Here is an 18,410-nt window from a genome sequence, read left to right on the forward strand (position 1 = left end):
CCCTTGAAGACAGCTGTCTGGCAGGAGGTGTCTAGATTGCCAGTCTGGACCCCCAGAATGGCAACCTCTCAAGTGAATCCTCAGTTAGTGAGGCACGCCACTCCAGCCAGTTCACCAGTTCTGCTGAGGTGATGTAGGGGTGGCCCGATGAATCCATGTGTGGCCAGTTCATTGTGGCCACACATGGGGACCCAAGCGCAGGCAGATGAGGCAGGATGCAGACTGGTGCAAAAGGCTTTAATAAAAAAATACAAAACACCAATCTTACTAAAACAAAAGACTATAGTGGCAAAACTAAGACATGGTACGGACTAAACTAACAGTAGCTAACAACCAACAGAAAGCAATGAGCTGGAAAGGAGGAATTGAAAACCAATGGCTTAAATACACTGAAGGACATACTAGACACAGGTGAAGTGAATGATCTAATCAGACCAGGTGAACTAATTAGCAGAAACCAAAAAACACAGAACATGACACTAACACCAAAAACCAGGAACAGAAAGAACCCAGAACATGAAAGAACATATAAGTAAACCAAGGAACAGAGCATGAATTATGACAAAAAGACTATTTTTAAAAACATTATTGTAATTTGCCCTCTTCTCTTTTTTGCTTGCTGCCATCTTTTAAACTTTTCCAGATCATCCTTTTGCCTTCTTTTCTCAGGAGTGCAGACAAACACAAAGATGGATGGGACACAGGCTGGGGACAATGGGTTGTCTTTTACCGAAGGGAAAACAAAAGTAGCCTTAGTTACATTTCTGTTAACAACAGACTGACCTGAAGTGTCTGGTCCTGGGGCACAATAATGTTAAACCACTGCAGTTTTCTGCATTTTTAGTAATGCATTGGCTTAATTTTTCATAAATAAATATATTCAAAATTAGTGTAGCCCACCATAAATAGACTTGGAAAGCTACGAAACAAAATTTTCAATAAACTTACCACAGACAAAGTGCTTGATACACAGCTGAGAGCTTTCTGACAGTTTTCAGTTATCTCGTTGGATGCAGCAACACATTTAACCCGTCGTTCAGGGTTAGCAGGCAGTCTGTAAAATAAAATCCAATTCTTGGGATGTTGATTGGAACATCCAAAGGCACAACACAGATGTACCATTATTTTTTTTAACACGAAAAGCTATATGTTGTAGCTAAACCTGTAGAAGTGAGTCTGCTTTGTTTATCTTTTTGCCCCAATGAACGTCGCGGACGTGCAAGTCACGTGATCAGTGACTAAAACTGAGAATGGTCCATAGCTGGTAAGCAAAGTATTTACCAAAAAGATATGCCCTGCTGAATTCCTTGCTGCAGGTTGCTGAGTTGTCCAGTCTCGTTTTCAGGGTCAGATACGGGCTTGAGTCTGTACGGCTGTTTTGTATTGACATTATTTACTGAGCATTTATATTACTTCAGTTTGTTTACAAGTCCTGTGGTTCTATGACGAAACCAGTGTGCGCTCCCGACAACTAATCCCAGCAGCTGATCAGTCAGAGGCATCAGGGGGATGCATAGCTCAGGGCGAAGAGTCTCATTCTGCTTCTGTTTCTGGCAGAGGCTGATCTGAGGGCCTATGGAGAGGATTCTTATAAAATAAATAAAGGGATTTGAAAAGTGCTGGATTGATTCCTGCCCATGTGCACCCACATACTGAAATAAATTAGCCTGAAATGAGCATAATAGAACCACTTTAAGACCTGTTTCATATTTAATGATGATGTTTTTAGGGTTTTTCTTGACATATATTTATATCTGTTCACCGGTGGAGAACTGCATGCTGTAAATTTCAGCTTTACAAAAATGTAATATTTGTTGCAGGGAAACAGAGACACTTGTGGTGGAGGAGACAGAATTTTATTTCTCTCAGAGTGATTTTTCTGGAATGATGGAGGAAGATGTTAGTAGAAAATAGTTATTATTATAGTCATAATATACTGCGTCCTCATAAGACAACCTGGGATCTTCAGCTTGGTTTGATTTACGCATTCACTTCACCTGTTCCCAATTAATTCCTCAGTATATTTATGCCCCTTACAGTTTTCTTTTGCCAGATCATCTGTTGTGTTTTCCCGGTGTTCGTCCAAAGCAAGGTCTGTTTATAGGATTAAAACATTGTTTCTACATTCTGTCTGCCTTCCGCCTCCGAGTCCTGCATTTGGGTCCACTTCCTCCTCAATCCATGACAAATATATGGTCACAGTTAGAATTAATGGACATGGGTAGGTCAGTAGAAAGTTAATAAATAGTTAAGACTTACTCCAGGGATGCCCATTTCTGGGGGCTTCATTTATAAAACTGTACATAGGAAAGATCACTACAGGTGGCGTACACTGGAAGAACAGAAAATCCAGAGCACAAAAACTTTCGGATTTATATGCCTGTTTCTGTTTATGAATCAGAAAAAAACTCTTAATGCTGGCACATGTGAGGGAGCACCTTGCCCTGCCCATATGGTGGCTATAAAAGGTCAGGTGAACGCCCATTGATAAATATTAACTGAAATCATTGCCATGATGGGTCAGGAGAGGAAAAGAGCAAAGAAGCAGGATTTTTTGGAATGTGAGATTGAAATCCTAATGGACACAATATTGCAAAATATATGAAGGTTTTAATTGGTGGGCACAGCATGGGCATCATCAATGCCAGAAAGGCATCTGCCATCTGGAGTGGCAGATGACCAAAAGAAGTGGTCAGGCCTTAAAGTGGAGGCAAAAAAGCCCATCACTCTCCACATGAGTGTGTGCACCACAAATGGAGGAAGGGGAACGTCCACAGACAAAAAGCTGGTGAATCTGTCCTAAGATGAGTTGTGATGGAGGAAGAGGGGGACACAAACACACCAAAGGCACCGGATGATGCAGGTAATTTATGCCTTTGTTTTAAATTATAAAATTAACATGTACAGACACAATTCAAATGCCATTTGCATCACTTTATTTAGTTTTCAATGATAATTTTTTATAGCTCTTGGGTGTTCCAGCTGGGTCGGCGAATCTGCAGCTGTGGTTCGAGAGGGTGAGGCCAATGACGCCACAGCACCTTCCTGCCCCAGCACATAATTTAAACCCAATGGTTTGTTGTCAAGTTCTGCCTCTTAATTCCCCAGTAATTGAAGTCATTGTGTTGCAGCAGGAAAACATCTAAAACCTGAACTCTGCCAAACAGAAAACATCCACCTGGAGTTGTAATAACATCTCACATTTTCCAAACTTGAATTGTTACACTACTGCTGAATTTTTATACTTTATCTAGTAGGACTGAGCGGACTGTGTTAAAGAACACCTTTTCTAAGGAAACTGACTATGTGGTATTAAGAATTCAGGCCTATCTCTTATGTCAGAGTGACTTGCTTAATTTCCAGGTTGTTGAGTCCCACCCCAGGGTTGGAGATTCATATCTAATTAAATAAGGAATGAACCATAAGCATTGAACTGGTCTTTTTATTAAAGGTGTGCATGTGTGCTGCTCTGCAACAATTCCCTCGTGTCCCTTAATGCAGCCTACATTAAGTTTAATACTTCCTCAAAGGAATGTAAAAAGTAAAATATTAAGGAATAAAAAAACATCACTGTATATGTAAGTAAAATATTGTATGTAAAAACCATGTGGCTTAATAACTTAATACTTAATAACCCATGCATTAAGGATTAATAATCCTGATTTTCTTCCCTGACTTTGAATTTAGCATCATGATCTTAAGTCATGGATGTTTTAGTAGTATTTTTACAGAGCGTATTTATGTGCAGTTGGAGAATTGAACATGTTTAAGGGAAAATGTGGTTTTATAAGCTGTGTGGTTGTCAATCAGAAATGACACGGTGACACATCCCCACCAATGGCAGATTTCTAGCATTTGGAAGATTCTTTAGATCTATGTTGCACAAAACAATGTCAGACAAAGTAATATTTTTTCAGGCTTTTATGGCATCGCAATACATGTAACTAAGATCAGTAGATGTTTTTTTTTTATATATATATATATATTTAGATAATTTGTTGACAAAATGAAAATTACATGAACTGGAGAGCTAAAATGTTGAAGCTGCCTGTTTTAGTTTTTTTTATGCAGGTTTTCAAAGGCGGTAAAATGTGGTGTTATCTCTAGATATTTGCATTTTTTATTTTCTAAGTGTTTTCTTGTTTTTCCTGGTATTTTTACTGACAGCGAGCTTTTGTCTGCAGTTAGAGAAATCTGATCTGAGTGATGCAGCAGAAAGTTGTCATTTCAATCACACTGCAACAGAAATTCTGCTTCTTTGAGTCTGGCAAGTGTGTTTACCTCTGCATGAAGAAAGTTGAAAGCAAAAGTGGGTCATGCTTGGCATAAGTGTTGCTATATTTGTCAAAAGAATCAAACCAACTGACTTGCAGGGACAATTGCCCGTCATGTCCACAGCTTAGAGATTTTGTGTGACCTGATAATTGCCTTCCAGTGACACATTTTGTGGACAATGCACAAACTACAGAAGAGGTGCCCATTTAATCCACAACTTTTTCTGCCCTCACAGCAGGTTGTAGTGGCTGAAAAACACTTACAATTTCCTGTCCTGGTGGAATGAAGTGATCCATTTTGAAAAATGTGGCTCTGAAATCAGAAAAGGGTCAAATAATTTCATCTTTTGTATTACAAGCACAGCACAGTTGTTGTTTGATTACAACCCCAACCTCACTCCTCCAAAAAAGTCAGGATGACGTGTCAAATGTAAATAAAAACCAGAATGTAATAATTTGTGAATCTCGTAAACTCATATTTAATTCATAACTGACCACATTGGTTTTTGCAGATCACTGAACCTCTTCTCATCTTTGCTTCTGAGAGACTCTACCACTCAAGGAGTTCTTTTGAAATCCAAATATATTACTGGCATGTTATTAATTAGCATAAATAGTTGCAACATGTTACTTCAGCTGTTTTCTTTTCAATACTATTTACTTTCCAAGTCTTTTTTTGTCTCTGTCCTAAGTTGTTCAACGTTTGCATAATTGTCATTTGAATGCTTACACATGAAATGAATCATTAGAACCAGCAATTAACAGTAAATCTAAGGAAAATGAATTAATAAGAATAAAAACATTAATGAAAAAAAGAAATAAAATATCCATGTTAAAGTATTGCATGATTTGCATTGTGGAGATATGATAGGGCAAAAATGGATTTGTTGCCTGAGGGCAACAAGGTACCATAGTGGGTTAAGTTAATTAGATATTCTAAATTCAACCAAGGGTGTGAGCATGAGTTGTTTGTCCCTGTGTGGCCTGACTTGTGACCTGAGAGCAGCTGCGTTGGTCTCCAGCTCCACATTTTCAAACCTTGACTAGTGTTTTAATTTTCATTAAGTATATCTGGGTAACACATCAGTCATGTTCTTGGAGAAGTGACAGTCAATAAGACTCAAACTTCATCTGACAAAATACGATTAAAACACTATGACTTTTTCCTTATAGAGTAGCATCTGGCTTTACCAGTGTCAGACAGCACAAAGTCATAACCTTCTTCTTGCTTCCACCCCTCAATTTAACATGAGATTTACTACTTAAGAAAATTAAAATACAAGGTGAGTTGTGAGCAGCCCGTCCCACTCTTCGTTTCTGGTAAAACTGCACAAAGGTTAACACAGGCTGTAATCAAACTTTAGGTAACTCTGAAGCTGGGCAAATGAAATCAAGACTGTGTTAGCAATTTTTCACAACCAAAACTTGAACTTTTTGTTTAAGTTGCTAAGTTGTAAGCCTAGATGGCAGAGTTGAGCCAAGGGGGCAGAGTCTATAAAAGAGGGGCGGAGACACTCCCCATCATGGGTCTTTCTGCCTGATGCGCCAAACCTGAGAGCAGCAGGCAGCAGAGGCCTTTGTGTGGAAGAAATTAATGCTCAAGATAAAATCTTGAGTAGAGGCTTCAACAGAACACTTAGGATACAAGGTATGCCTACGCAGCAGCAGCAGCATATGACCTCCTTTATGAACTAGAATGTAAGCATTCATTGTTTTAATGCATAGGTTGTTTTAAACAGTTTTCAGTCACCTCCATACACCAGGAGCCAGGAGTGAGAAAGGAGTGGGCACCTGTGCTTTGACAAGGTATATCTCTTTCATTTAACATGTCTGGACCATTTAAGTTTTATTTTATGTTAATTGCTTTTTCCTTGTAATTCTTTTATTGGGTTTAGCATTGGGGTGCTAACTGTTTTCCCACTCTTGGTTATTTTCTGTATTTATTCAATTTGGATTATGGACTTTAGACTATATTAAAGGGAGGGGTTCCAAAGGGAGAGTGGTCTTTGCATGTGTTTTGTTGTGTTTGAAGGGTTATCACTTGATTGGTTGTTTTAATTCCATGCATAGTAATGTGGTTTGTAACACTGCCCTGACTGAGCCTCCCCACATATAGAATTGTCTTATTTTTTTTTTTTTTTTTTGCTTGGTCCATTTCTTTGGTCTGAAGTCTGTCAGTACAGAAATACTGTCCTCTCCTTTATATGTCCAGCATCCAGACCATTAAAGTTTTTAAAGGATCTTATTTTGTTTATAAATAAATTATTCTTTTTAAATATAGTGATCTCTTGTTCCAGTTCATTCTGGTGTTTTCCTTGATAAATAGCACTTGGTACAGTACAAGGGGCACTTCAGGTTCACTTGTTTTAAGGCGGTATGCTCTTTTTATGTTCACATGCAGACACAATCATATTTCACTCCTTAGCACTAGGCCCGATCCTTTTGTTTGCACGTTCACCTCCCATGTGCAAGACTGTTATTTATTCTATGATAGAGAGACAAGGTAAAATGATAGGGCAACATGACTCTTTAAAAGTAGCTCTCACAGGGGAAACGAAGGAACAAAAGGAAATGGCACTCTTCTTTGGTAACTTCCCACTCTGCCACACCAGTTTTTCCCAACATTTGATAATGATGATCAATAGAAAATAAGCTGCAAGGGCATCTTGTACAGTGCTCTATGTCTCTTGACTTATTCAGTCACCTGCTGTCCCTTTTTATTAAAACTCATAAAACTCATGTCATGCCTTTTTTAGCTGATGATGAAGGAAAAGTGTTGTGATGGACTGGGAACCTATCTCAGGTGTACCCCCCCTAGAAAATACATGGATGGATGGAGTGGATGAAGTATAAGTGCTATCATTAATATACTTTCATTTTTGTGTTTTTCTCCCATTTATCTGCACAAGCATAAAAGTGCACTTTCCTCACAGGGTTAGGATGAACCATGTAAATGGAGCTATGTTTAAAAGCAAATTCAGAGGTAACATATTCAAGCCTGGCACACAAAGCCTTGTCTCGCATGATGCCACATACACCACGCTGCCAGAGAGCTACAAAGTTCCCCACTATATGGGGAGTGCTCTAACACTGCGATTAATGGGTAATGATTGGCTTTCAACAGACAGTTCAGGACTCTGATGCATGGCTCTGTTCCCCAGGCTACAATGTTTAGGGACTACAAATGCTGCTCATCAGAATCCTAGCTCTTCAATATATATGATATATATTTCTTTCATGTCCGCCTGAGCTACCCAGTGCAAGAACAGTGTGTCTCTTCATGGAAGACAATTTCAGACAACAAAGCTTTTGCTCTGGTCAAGCTGCAATACTGTTGAGATGGCAGCTGGAGCGATTTAACCTCTCATGTCGAAAGCTGAAAATGACCACTTTAGCTATAGATCTTTCTTATTTTACTATGATTTTGTTTGAGTTCAAGACACAATGAAGTGTCATAAGAACCTCATGAGGCTGAGTGTTCCTCTTGTATTTCAATTAATCCAACTTGCATCAGAAATATACATGGATATACGCTAGTGAAATATATTATAGAAATTCTAATGTTAACCCAGCAGTTACTTTACAGCATACTTATTAGTTTTTTTTTTTTTTTGTATAGCCTACTTGTTAATTAGTCATGATGAAATAATTGTGGAAGTTTATTATCATTGTTTTAATGCCATGATAGATTAATGTTTTTTTCTCCAAAAAATTGGATTTAGCTTGATTAGTACATTTAAAAAGTGTTATGAGTATTATTGTTAAAGTTTTTAAAAGGCACAGGTTGTCTTAATAAAGTGCATAACACACCAGAGACAACTTGACTATTATTACAATTTCCCTGTGGGATAAATAAAGTATTTTTCTTTCATTCATTCCTGTAAAGGGTTGTGACATGAACAGATCTGAAGTAAAAACAACTTCAGCTGGTATTCTAAAAAATTCTATTGGGGAGGAGTGTCACACTTCACTGGGTTTAATTGACCCAATCTAGCTCGCACCTTAGACATGAACGGGAAATGCAAAAGACTTTTGACTCCTTAAAATGAAGTCTTGAGCTATATTTGTTCTGGGTTCTGTAGATCAAAATACATCTGTATATTACCATGCAAATGTTAGCATAAAGAACTTTCCAGGGAAAGGTACTGTTTATTTCAGCAAGACTACCCATGCTCTGCATTTCTATTAACAGCATGACCCTGAAATAGAGTCTGGGTTTGAAATTATAGTTTCTTAAGGAAAGGCTCATTGTAAATATCTATTGTCAGCACCCATCTGCCTCGACTGATTGAGAGTGGAGACGACAAGAACGAGTCAATAAGCACCATTATTCTAGGCTGGGGATGCTGAGAAATAAAAAGCAAAACACAAGTTAATGAAAGCAAAAATTGATCAGTTGATCTCCACCTGCATCATGTTCGCCTGGTTTTGAGAGTTACAGTTTTAAAAGATTTTAGTCAGAATATATTTATATGCATTTTAAACTTCCAGCTTTGGGTAAACTCATACAATTATTCATTTGTTTTTCTAGTGCCAAGTAAATGTGCCAACTATGAGACATTTAAATACAAAATTAGCATATGTCAATTTAATACATTGATCTAAAAAGGTAAAAACAGTAAAAGTGTTGCTTTATTTATATATATATATATATATATATATATATATATATATATATATATCCTTGTCAAGAGAACTTTTAGGACACGATGCATGTCACAAGTTCACCTGTTTTTTCTGTAAAGAACGCCTTATACACCCTGAGTAATTACAAATCTATATTTGAAAGAACTGCATAATTACCACTAAGGGTTTTGTGAGGTCAAACATATCCATGGCTAGAATAAACATGGTGAAAAACATCCATAATTTAAATTAAAGATTGTGCTGAAAGTAAGCATTGAATCTTAACAGCACCCGAGTGCCATCTCACCTCCTGTGGGTTTAAAAGCCCCATTCTTTTAAAACAAAAATAAACCTTGGCCTCTGTCGGCATCAGACAGCTTTGTTCAAGAAGTTTTAGGTTTTTTAAACAGTTGCTTTTTTTCCCTATTAGACTGCAGTTGCTGGTTGGGTTACTGATGAGCTCAAAGTGACTGTGGGGCAGCTTTTCACTTAAGTTGAAGCATAAACATACTACTGAGAATGTGTCCTGCTCTTTATTTTGCTCTTTACTCCTTTACTCTCTAAGAGCTGTTCAATTTGGTTCCCATTGACAAGTAGAACTTGACATGTGGTTATTCAGTGTTATGCAAAGGAAAAGTCAAATGGCACATCTCCCAGCATGCACTGTGAAACCCCTATAGATGGTCCAGGATGAGACTGCTCATCTGGTGTTTGATCAAGCAAAAAGGGTGCATGTCACTCCGCTACTCACTGAACTTCACTGGCTTCCCATGGCTGCCTGAATTTAATTTAAACCACTACTGCTTCCTAAATGAGGGATTTTTCTCTTATCTGCACCCATTTATTTAAATTGTCACCATGCATGCTTATGCATCTTCACGACAACTGCATTCACCTAAAGAAACCTGTCTGGCGTGTACAAGACAGCCTCAGTCCAGACTGTGGAACGAGCTGCCACATGATATCAGAGAGGCTTCCCTCAACCTTCAAAAAGCTCTTGAAGACTCTCAGACATCCAAGAACAGTTCTTCTTCTAACACCCCTTACATTCTTCGTGTAGAATGCACCAACTTGCCATTTAAATAGATTTGTAACTTTATGCTCATGGCAGTTTCTTGCTGCACTGGGTTGTTTTTATATGCATATACTTACTGCAGATTAAAATTGGTCCAAAACTGAAAGGAATCGAATATATGATCATATGTTGCCACCATAAGGTCGTGTCCCTTCATTTTTGCCACTATATATAGAGCGCCACTCCCTTTCAATAGCCTATACACATTCCTTGATGAAATTCAAGCCTTAACTGTCCATGTTGACATTTAAACTTAGACCTAAGCTATTTTTTTACATTTGAGAAAGTACTTCCCTCTGCAGGCAGAAAGAAAACATTTTTCTTTCTGTGTTAAACAGTGATTATATTGTTTAAAAGCAATTTGCATGCGTCTTCATTCAACTGGATTCGGCATGTCACACTGCAAAACTCTTCTAATAAATACACCTTGTATAAGTCTTCTGGTTGTTCCTGTCTACAATAGAGAAGAAAAACTAACATGAAAATGATGTTTATTAAAAACATGTTGGATAACACTTGCAGCCATTTCTTATACCACACAAGTTCAGCGTGGGAAGCGTTGATCAGTGGGTAGAGTGGTCGTCTTGTAGCCTGAGTGTTGCCGGTCGAGCTCATGTCGAGGTGTCCCTGAGCAAGACACCGAACCCCAAATTGCTCCTGATGGGTCGTAGTTGGTGCCTTGCATGGCAGCTTCCGTCATCAGGGTGTGAATGTGATGTATGATGTAAACGCTTTTGGTATCTGACGTTTTTGTGCCACCGTTTTTACTACGGTGTCTCTAAATGGACAAACAACTCCATGTGTGAAGTGAGAACCCTCTGAGCTTTAAAACTATAGTACCAGCTTTGTTTGATAAGTGCCAGAGCAGTAAGTAGCACCTTAACAGGCAAATGCACACAATGTTGAAGTAGTTTCCTGTAGTGCAGTCGTCGCTGCACCTGAGGTCACTCAATCTACTTGCAGATGAGAACCAGTTTATGTCCTGAATAATTTGGCTCACCGTCTATTTCAATATGACTCTGCAGATCCAGAGAGCCGCAGATTCAGACCCACAGTTCTGGACCTGTACTTTCAGATCCTTACTGTAAAACTGAAATTGCATTTCTGGACCACCAGGTTGCCCAGACCCCTTATGAGTGTGTGACAGCACCACCAGTAGACAACAAAACTGCAACTACTGAATCAGTGTCACACCTGAAAACAAGACTGTGAAACACGGAGATGTTTTATTGACTGATCATACATCAGTGAGACCTGCAGAGGAGAAAAAAAATCAAACATATCTATCACAAAGCTGAAAACAGACACATTTGTTAATATAACTGCACTGTAATCACAAAGGATGGAAAATCTTTGCAGCAGGTCCTGCATCTGTCCATATTTGGCAGGTTTTACACATTGTACACATCTAGTAAACATTCACGCAACTGTTTGCTACTTTTTACTTAAATTATGCCCAGAATGCTGACAATGGATCATGATATGGTCAACAGGTATTCTGGATGAAATAGCAACACATACTTTGTATGACTGTTTTAGAAAACGAAAAACACTAGAACTGAATTCAGAATTCAGAATCCTGACTTCTGCTATTGTTTAGAGTCTAATTTCGGAGGCTGGAGCAGTGACCTGCATCCCAATGCAGACATTACACTGTCCCTGGTGTAAAACACACTTGCACAGGTGGAGGAGGCTGTGCACAGTCTGCCACAACCATTGAGACACCGCCGCTATAGTCCTCACTGTTTGCGCTAAAGCAGGTAACCCAGACAGCCTGACAATGTACACAAATTAGACGCAGGGAGGAGAAGGGTATGATTAATGGTTCTCAATAAGGACAAGCCTCAGAGGAGAGGGAGGGCTGGAGCTGCAGGGCTTATAAATCCAGAGGCTTTTCTGAGGCAAGGATGAGGAGAGAGGAAGAGGTTTATTGAGGAGCTGAGAAGACTGATGGGGGAATACCGAGTGGAGAAACGGAATGTTATGTAAATCCCTCTCTGGAAGAATATTCTAAAGGTGCAGCATCTACGTTCCATTATTAAAATGTGCTCGACTTTGTCAGTCGCACTTGTTAATTTACTCCATAAAATCACAAATTCAGTTTTATTTCTGATGTGAGAAAAGCAGCTGCACGTATCAATTACAGCGAATCTCCTCCACTCACAGTTTCCTTTGAAAACCCAATCCTCACCTCCAAAACTGGAACTTTCTTTACTTTTAACGGGGGGATTTTGAAGATTTAAAGACATTATTCTCAACATGTCCATCTGCAGAATAATTTTTCCTTCTTACCTATTTAAAAGTCGATGTGTGTGATTTTCAATGACATGCGCTGACTGATCGCTTGCGTTAAGACACTATAAATAGATCAGGTTGTGCAGTGAGGAACCCCTGCGCTGGTGTTGTGGACCATTCCTCCGTTCCTCTACATCCAGGCGAGGAGAGAACGGCGCACAGCGCCAGACGGACCAGAGTGTGTTGGTGTGGATACACTGTGGAGCGCACGACTCACGAACTCTTGTGCAGCGCATCTCTTACACAAATGGATATTTACGTGACTTTGTTGTCCTTTTTCTTTTTCACCAAACCAGGTGAGTACAAGCTTTGGGCAAACTGATCGCAATTAATGATTTTTATATCCAAACTTGAGCGTCTTGACGTTTTGTGCGCCTCACTTTGCACCATGCGCGCACGCATGTTGAGATTTTTGCTTAGTTTTTGTACTGCAGCGTATTTTTTATGTGTTGGTGGAGTTTTTTTTAATTCTGCCTCAGGACAGGTAGCCTACGATTAAAGCGATCAAACCCTCTACCTGCACCTTTAACTAGCAGTGCACCCACAGTCCGTGGAGAGCACAGGTGATGGCTGCGGGCTTTTTTCCCCTTCTATAGTGGACAGCATTAGAATTATACTGTTAAATAATAATAATAAAAAAAACGCTTGACTTTTTGTTTCCCAAAAGATGCTTTTTAACGCAAACAATTAACAATAATGTCTAGCCTATGTAAAATTAATGCTTAAATCCGTTCAAGGTTTAGTCCTCTTAGCAGGTTGCGAGCCTTCCACTTACCATCCTCTAACCTTCATCTCCCTTCTCCAGCTTTTGTTTTCGGTTTAGATCAAGACTACCAGATTGATATCATCAATGAACTTGACCTGGTAAATGCCACCTATGGAATTACCCAAGTGGCGGGGCTTCACAACGGCAGCAAAGCCTTCCTTTTCCGAGGTAATGACAATGTTTTTTCAATTTTTTTGCGCCGCTCAAGTTGATATATATATATATATATATATATATATATATATATATATATATATATATATATATATATATACTCTCTTTTCTTTTTTTTTTTTTTTTTACTCTGTCTGTGTCGTTAATTAGTGAGAGCACATCCACGCTGCGCCACACCTTTTGGTGTCACAGTCTTAGAGGGTATGCTGAAACTGACAACTCCGGGGAGCCTCCACTCGTATTTACTCCACATTTAATTTGTCCGAGACAGCAGATGCTCACAGTCTCGGACACACTTGAGCGCTGCTGTCTGTTGGCTTTCTAAGACACTGAAATTCTTTCTAATTTTGCTTTCTGTGTGATCCTAACAACTGGTGCTGAATGGAAATCAGCTGTGAGGACTCTGAAGGGTGCACAGCGTGTGGTCGGATTGCTTTTTCTTTTCTACCTCTTCTTCCCTCTTTTTTTTAGCACGGGAAAGAAAGGGGCACATTTAGGAAGACAGTGATGGAATGACAAAGTGTTTGTCCTGTTCTTGTGATTTTAGATGTCAAGACATTGCTTTGAATGAGCTATTATCGCTTACTTCGCTGCATTCTGGTGGAACATTTGTCACTATTTGTCCCTCCTGCTGAGGTGCTATCCACTTTAGAAAAAAAAGGTCTAGTTGGATGCTGCAGGAAAGATTGTCAAACAGTGAGAGGAAATAGAGAGGTCGTATGTAAGATTGAACATTTTCTGTTTATTAGACAAAAACAGATATTAGAACACCTTCAAACAGTTTCAACAGCTACTTAAAAAAATCAAAAAGATTTTGGGGGCATTATGCTCTTTTTTCCTCTGTTTTCCATTGTTTTGTTTTTTTTTTTTTTTTTTTTTTCTTTATAGGATTGCCTGATGTTGTTCTAACCCAGGAACATTAGCCTACAGTGTTAGGAAGAGGAAATGCTTAGCTTTTTTCACTTCTTTGACAAGCCTATTCAAGTACAAGGATACAGGCACAAACAGCTTGAATTTAAAATGAGTAGCCCTGGGTGTTGAGACTCATATCAACACTGGGTATTGAAACTCATATAAAGCAGAGGAGAGATGTTCTTTGTGTGAGTGCATGTGGTTTTATTTTCTCGAGTGCTTGGCTCAGCACACCACTGGCTCCACATGAATGAAGCCAGGGCGGATTGGCCAACTCTGCCGAGGTAAAGCTGTCCAAGATTCAGAGCTGGAGGCCTTACGGGATACACAGTCTTACTTTTTACTTGGTACAAGCCCACACACACCCCTACTCCAACCGCCTTTCCCTACACAGTTTCCCGACTCCTGGGCGCAGCAGTGAGACAGCATAGGAAACAGCAGGCAAGTCCGATGGGGGAAAGCTGGACTTGTTTGTGTTGTGACCCATTTAATACTTTGGTTTTACCCCTTTGCTGCTGTCATGGGTCTGTAACACATATGGCTCCACTCATTTCGTTCTGCCAAATTTACTGAATTTACCAGATTTTGGATTTGAACTTGCAATCTCTTGCTTTGGTTAGGGTCTTAACAACACCAACTAAGTGACTGTAGTCCGTACAAGGCATATTTGTCCTAGTGAAAGGGGTTGGCTTTATTTTCAATATCCTTATGTCACATGCATCATGTTGAGATAGCAGTGGAAATGTCATAAATGTGAGCTGTATCGCAATGATTGAAAAAAGGAAAATGTCACAGCTGCATGATTTTCTTAAGGTTCGGTGGTTTAATCGTAATAAATGTGTTGCATTGACACTAATGTGCAGCTGCATTGATACAGCAATAAAGAAATGGGTCCTAATTCACCTGTATACATATACATCAAGTCACCAGTTCATCACAGGGCCAAAACAGAGAGAGAAAACATGCTCACATCCACTCCTTGGGAGAATTTAGAAACACCAATTAACCTAACACCATATCTATATGTAATAGTACCAAAGAACTATTTGCTCAAAACTAGGCATAACTTAGCCTGGTGTGCAGTGTATTCTCAAAACATCTGAGGTAACTAAAAAAAGAGGTTGTCTAGCTGAGTTGGTTGTTTCCTGCCTCTCAAATGATAGCAGATAGGATAGACTCCAGCCCTGCTGCTACCCTGCACTGGAATAAGGACCTGAGAGATGCATCTGTACCTTCAGCTGATGTATCTACTGTTAGTTGAAGCCTCGTCAGAAGTGGTCTCCATAGAAGGGAAGATGTCAAGAAGCCATTCTTCAGGAAGGGACATGGGGAAAAAAGGCTGAGATTTGCCAAATAACTCAAGTACTGGACTGAAAATCAGTGGCAACAGGTCTGATGGAGGAATGAATCTTCCCCAGAGCCTGGACCTCAACATTACTGAAGCAGTGTGGGATCATCTTTACAGAGAATGACGCAAAAGGCAGCCAACATCCAAAGAAGAGCTGTGGAAAGTCCTTCAAGACTACTTAAAACAATAAGTGAAATCTTCTGGTTGTGCTGAATAATAAATCTGCTTAGACCAGATGTTAATTTTCTAGTTTGTTAGAACTGATTTTGCTTTATGCAGTGTATTTCCATTTATGACTTCAGATATGTCAAAAAAACTGCTGCACCTATTTCCTGTCTTTCTGACAATATATTCAGACTTTTGCATAGTTCAGAACAAGAAGCTGTTCTGGTGTGACTGGATTCATTTTTATTGCAATTATTCAGTTCAACTGCACTGGTCTCAATTTCATATCTCTCCGTTGTGATGTCTGAATCTGAAAGAAAAAGTGATATTATAATAATAGTAAAATGAAATGAAGAAAAGCAGGGCAAAGAGTCATCCAATTAATCTCAATGACGGAGAAAGAGACATTTCTGGCCATGTCTTTGGCAGGACTTTTTGTCGCCAGTGATTCACTCACACCAGATGGTTTGGATAAAAAAATAGATTTCAGTAACTCTTCTTTTATGCTTTTAGAAGAATAACACACATAGAGTCAGAAGATTGTCTCTGCTTACATTTCCATAACTGGATTTGTGATTCCACCTTATACTAAAGGAAGCAATAGAAAAAAAAAAAATAAAATCAACAAAAAAACTAACAATCCCCACTGGACAGCAGGAAACAAAGCTCTTGTAACTGTGAGGATATTTGCATTTTTTTGTAATATGTGTTTCTTATGAACAGGGTCGCTTCTATTGCTCTAACATCAGATGCACTGAATAAAGTTAGTTTGCCCGGATGCGAGTTGACCTAGTTTCTCATCTTGCATTGGAACCCAGATTGTCAGCCTCATTACTCAAGACCCCCTCTGCCCCAGTGTTGATTTAGATTTAAAGTAATGGCGATTATTAGTTTGTTTCTTATCCTCTGGTGGGTACATTTCGGGTCTGGTGTTTTAATTTTGTCCATAGTGAAATAACTCAACTTCAAACAGATGTTGTCTCTTTATACAAGCTTTCCCAGAGAGATTTCTGAAATCTGAGTGTTCCATAAAACACATAGGCAACAGTAGGATGCATTACCAGACATGCTTTCTTCCCAGACTTTGTGAATTTATCCATGTTCAGCTCAGTGTGCAACGGGTAGACCATGAAGTAATGTTTAGACATTATATTGCTTCTGTTTTTGCATCTGTGTATTTCAAGTGGATTCATACAGGCTTCAAAGTCAGCTCTTATAGCAAAAATTGTAGAAATACTCATTTCAAACACTTAAAGTTTCTTGTTATTTGTTGCCACAACAAATCGATGCAGTTCTGCTTGGGCTTAGTACATTTTGGATCAGCTTTAATTACCCTCTTATGTATCGAAGAATAATTTAATTTTGCCTGGGACACTTTTGAATTAATTTTGTTTTCATCCTTCTATGGAAACCATAGCTCACCACATGAAATGTGGGCAGGTTTTATTGGCCTCTCATCTAATAAAAGTTGAACAAAACTCAAGCAACCAATATGCAAAACTTGCCACCAGGGTAAAATTTATTTGCTATAAATCAGCTTTCATGACTGGAATCTATGGGGGAAAAGAAAAACGGGACCTTATAATGTTATAATTTTACAGCTGGGACAGATGTAGCCATCGTTGGAAATATTCACTTTTAAAATTCAGATGACATCCAGGCAAGGTGGTGTTGTGAATGAAAAAAGGTAACATGAGAGCTAAGCTGTGAGAGGAATTTGAGAAATAATGAGAAATCTAAATAATTAATTGTTTTTTTTTTATAAAAGAAAAAAAAAAGATAACAGATTAAAACAGTTATTTGTTGGTTATTTGAATTTTATCACAGTTTAAACCTTAATACTAAATATGCACAGTGTGTTGGAGTGTTATCTATAAATATCAATATGAAGAGTTTATGCAATAATAGACATAGAAATATAACAAAACAACAGAAAGGGGGTGTGTAGTCTCTCTGCTTTTCACTGAGTCTTGCTTAGAATCATTAATGTTAAAGGGTTCAGTTGTAACAACAAGTGCAACTTTGATCTTGATATCCCTGAAATCTTTGAACAGTCTTCTTCAGCCTTTGGGGTCAATTATCCTCAACACATAACAGACTGAACTCTGGCGTGAGGACTGAAATGGTCCGTAATTAACATCTTATTGAGCCTCTGTCATTTCCAGTCAAAACCTTTCTTCCTGCTCCTTTTAACATTGCAGTGTAAAATAATAACAAAGATCTATTTCTGCCATAACAGTGCTGTAAAAGGTGTAGAAGGAGAGGAGTGTTCCCAAGAGATGAAGAAAAAAGAGGAGACATTAGCTGTTGTGGATGTGGTTTTGTGTGAAATGGAGGATCAGCCTTATTATACAACTGTGCCAACTGTGTGTGGTTTTGTGAAAGAAGTGGAAACATGAAAAGGTGAAGAGAATTATGTAGAAAAGAAACAATAGTTATTCATCAAGAATGAAAGTCTCTGGTATAAAAACTTAATTTCCTGTTTTTCTTCTTGACTGATAAATTAGATTTAGGTGCAATTTCTTGCTTGATAGGCGGTAGGTAGACAATTTTTAGATTGTTGCTATCTCCAGCTTGACCGCTAGATGTCAGCAGTCTTTACACACTATTCTATTAAAACAAAAATTTACTCTGAAATACTTCAGGATTGTTCAATAGACAGAGTTAGAACTTCCTCTGCTTATATGTCCAACTCCCCTTTTAAAGCTGACCACATGTAATATATGTATAGCAATCCACAGGACAGTTCAACAGAAGAAAACTGTTTCTGGTCAC

At 38.7% G+C, this 18,410-nt stretch overlaps 1 protein-coding gene and 1 long non-coding RNA gene across 4 annotated transcripts in view; one reads left to right on the forward strand and one right to left on the reverse strand.

The window, feature by feature from the left end:
* Window positions 1–1,198: 1,198 nt before the first annotated feature.
* LOC121653709 lies at window positions 1,199–7,112 on the reverse strand. Its single transcript, XR_006012844.1, has 3 exons — window positions 7,100–7,112; window positions 4,460–4,462; window positions 1,199–1,261 (listed from the first exon to the last, which is right to left on the reverse strand). It is a non-coding gene; the product is annotated as an uncharacterized LOC121653709 (long non-coding RNA).
* Window positions 7,113–12,452: 5,340 nt separating this feature from the next.
* Window positions 12,453–18,410, forward strand: part of LOC121641784 (protein kinase C-binding protein NELL1-like) — a 316,585-nt gene continuing 310,627 nt past the window's right edge. For all 3 annotated transcript variants that reach the window (XM_041988075.1, XM_041988084.1, XM_041988092.1), the window contains exons 1-2: window positions 12,453–12,566; window positions 13,076–13,204. In XM_041988075.1, coding sequence (XP_041844009.1) covers window positions 12,518–12,566; window positions 13,076–13,204 — 178 coding nt within the window. In that variant the 5' untranslated portion in view covers window positions 12,453–12,517. The remainder of the gene's footprint in view (window positions 12,567–13,075; window positions 13,205–18,410) is intronic.

The sequence above is a fragment of the Melanotaenia boesemani genome, chromosome 1, assembly GCF_017639745.1.
Source record: "Melanotaenia boesemani isolate fMelBoe1 chromosome 1, fMelBoe1.pri, whole genome shotgun sequence".
Lineage (NCBI taxonomy): Eukaryota > Metazoa > Chordata > Actinopteri > Atheriniformes > Melanotaeniidae > Melanotaenia > Melanotaenia boesemani.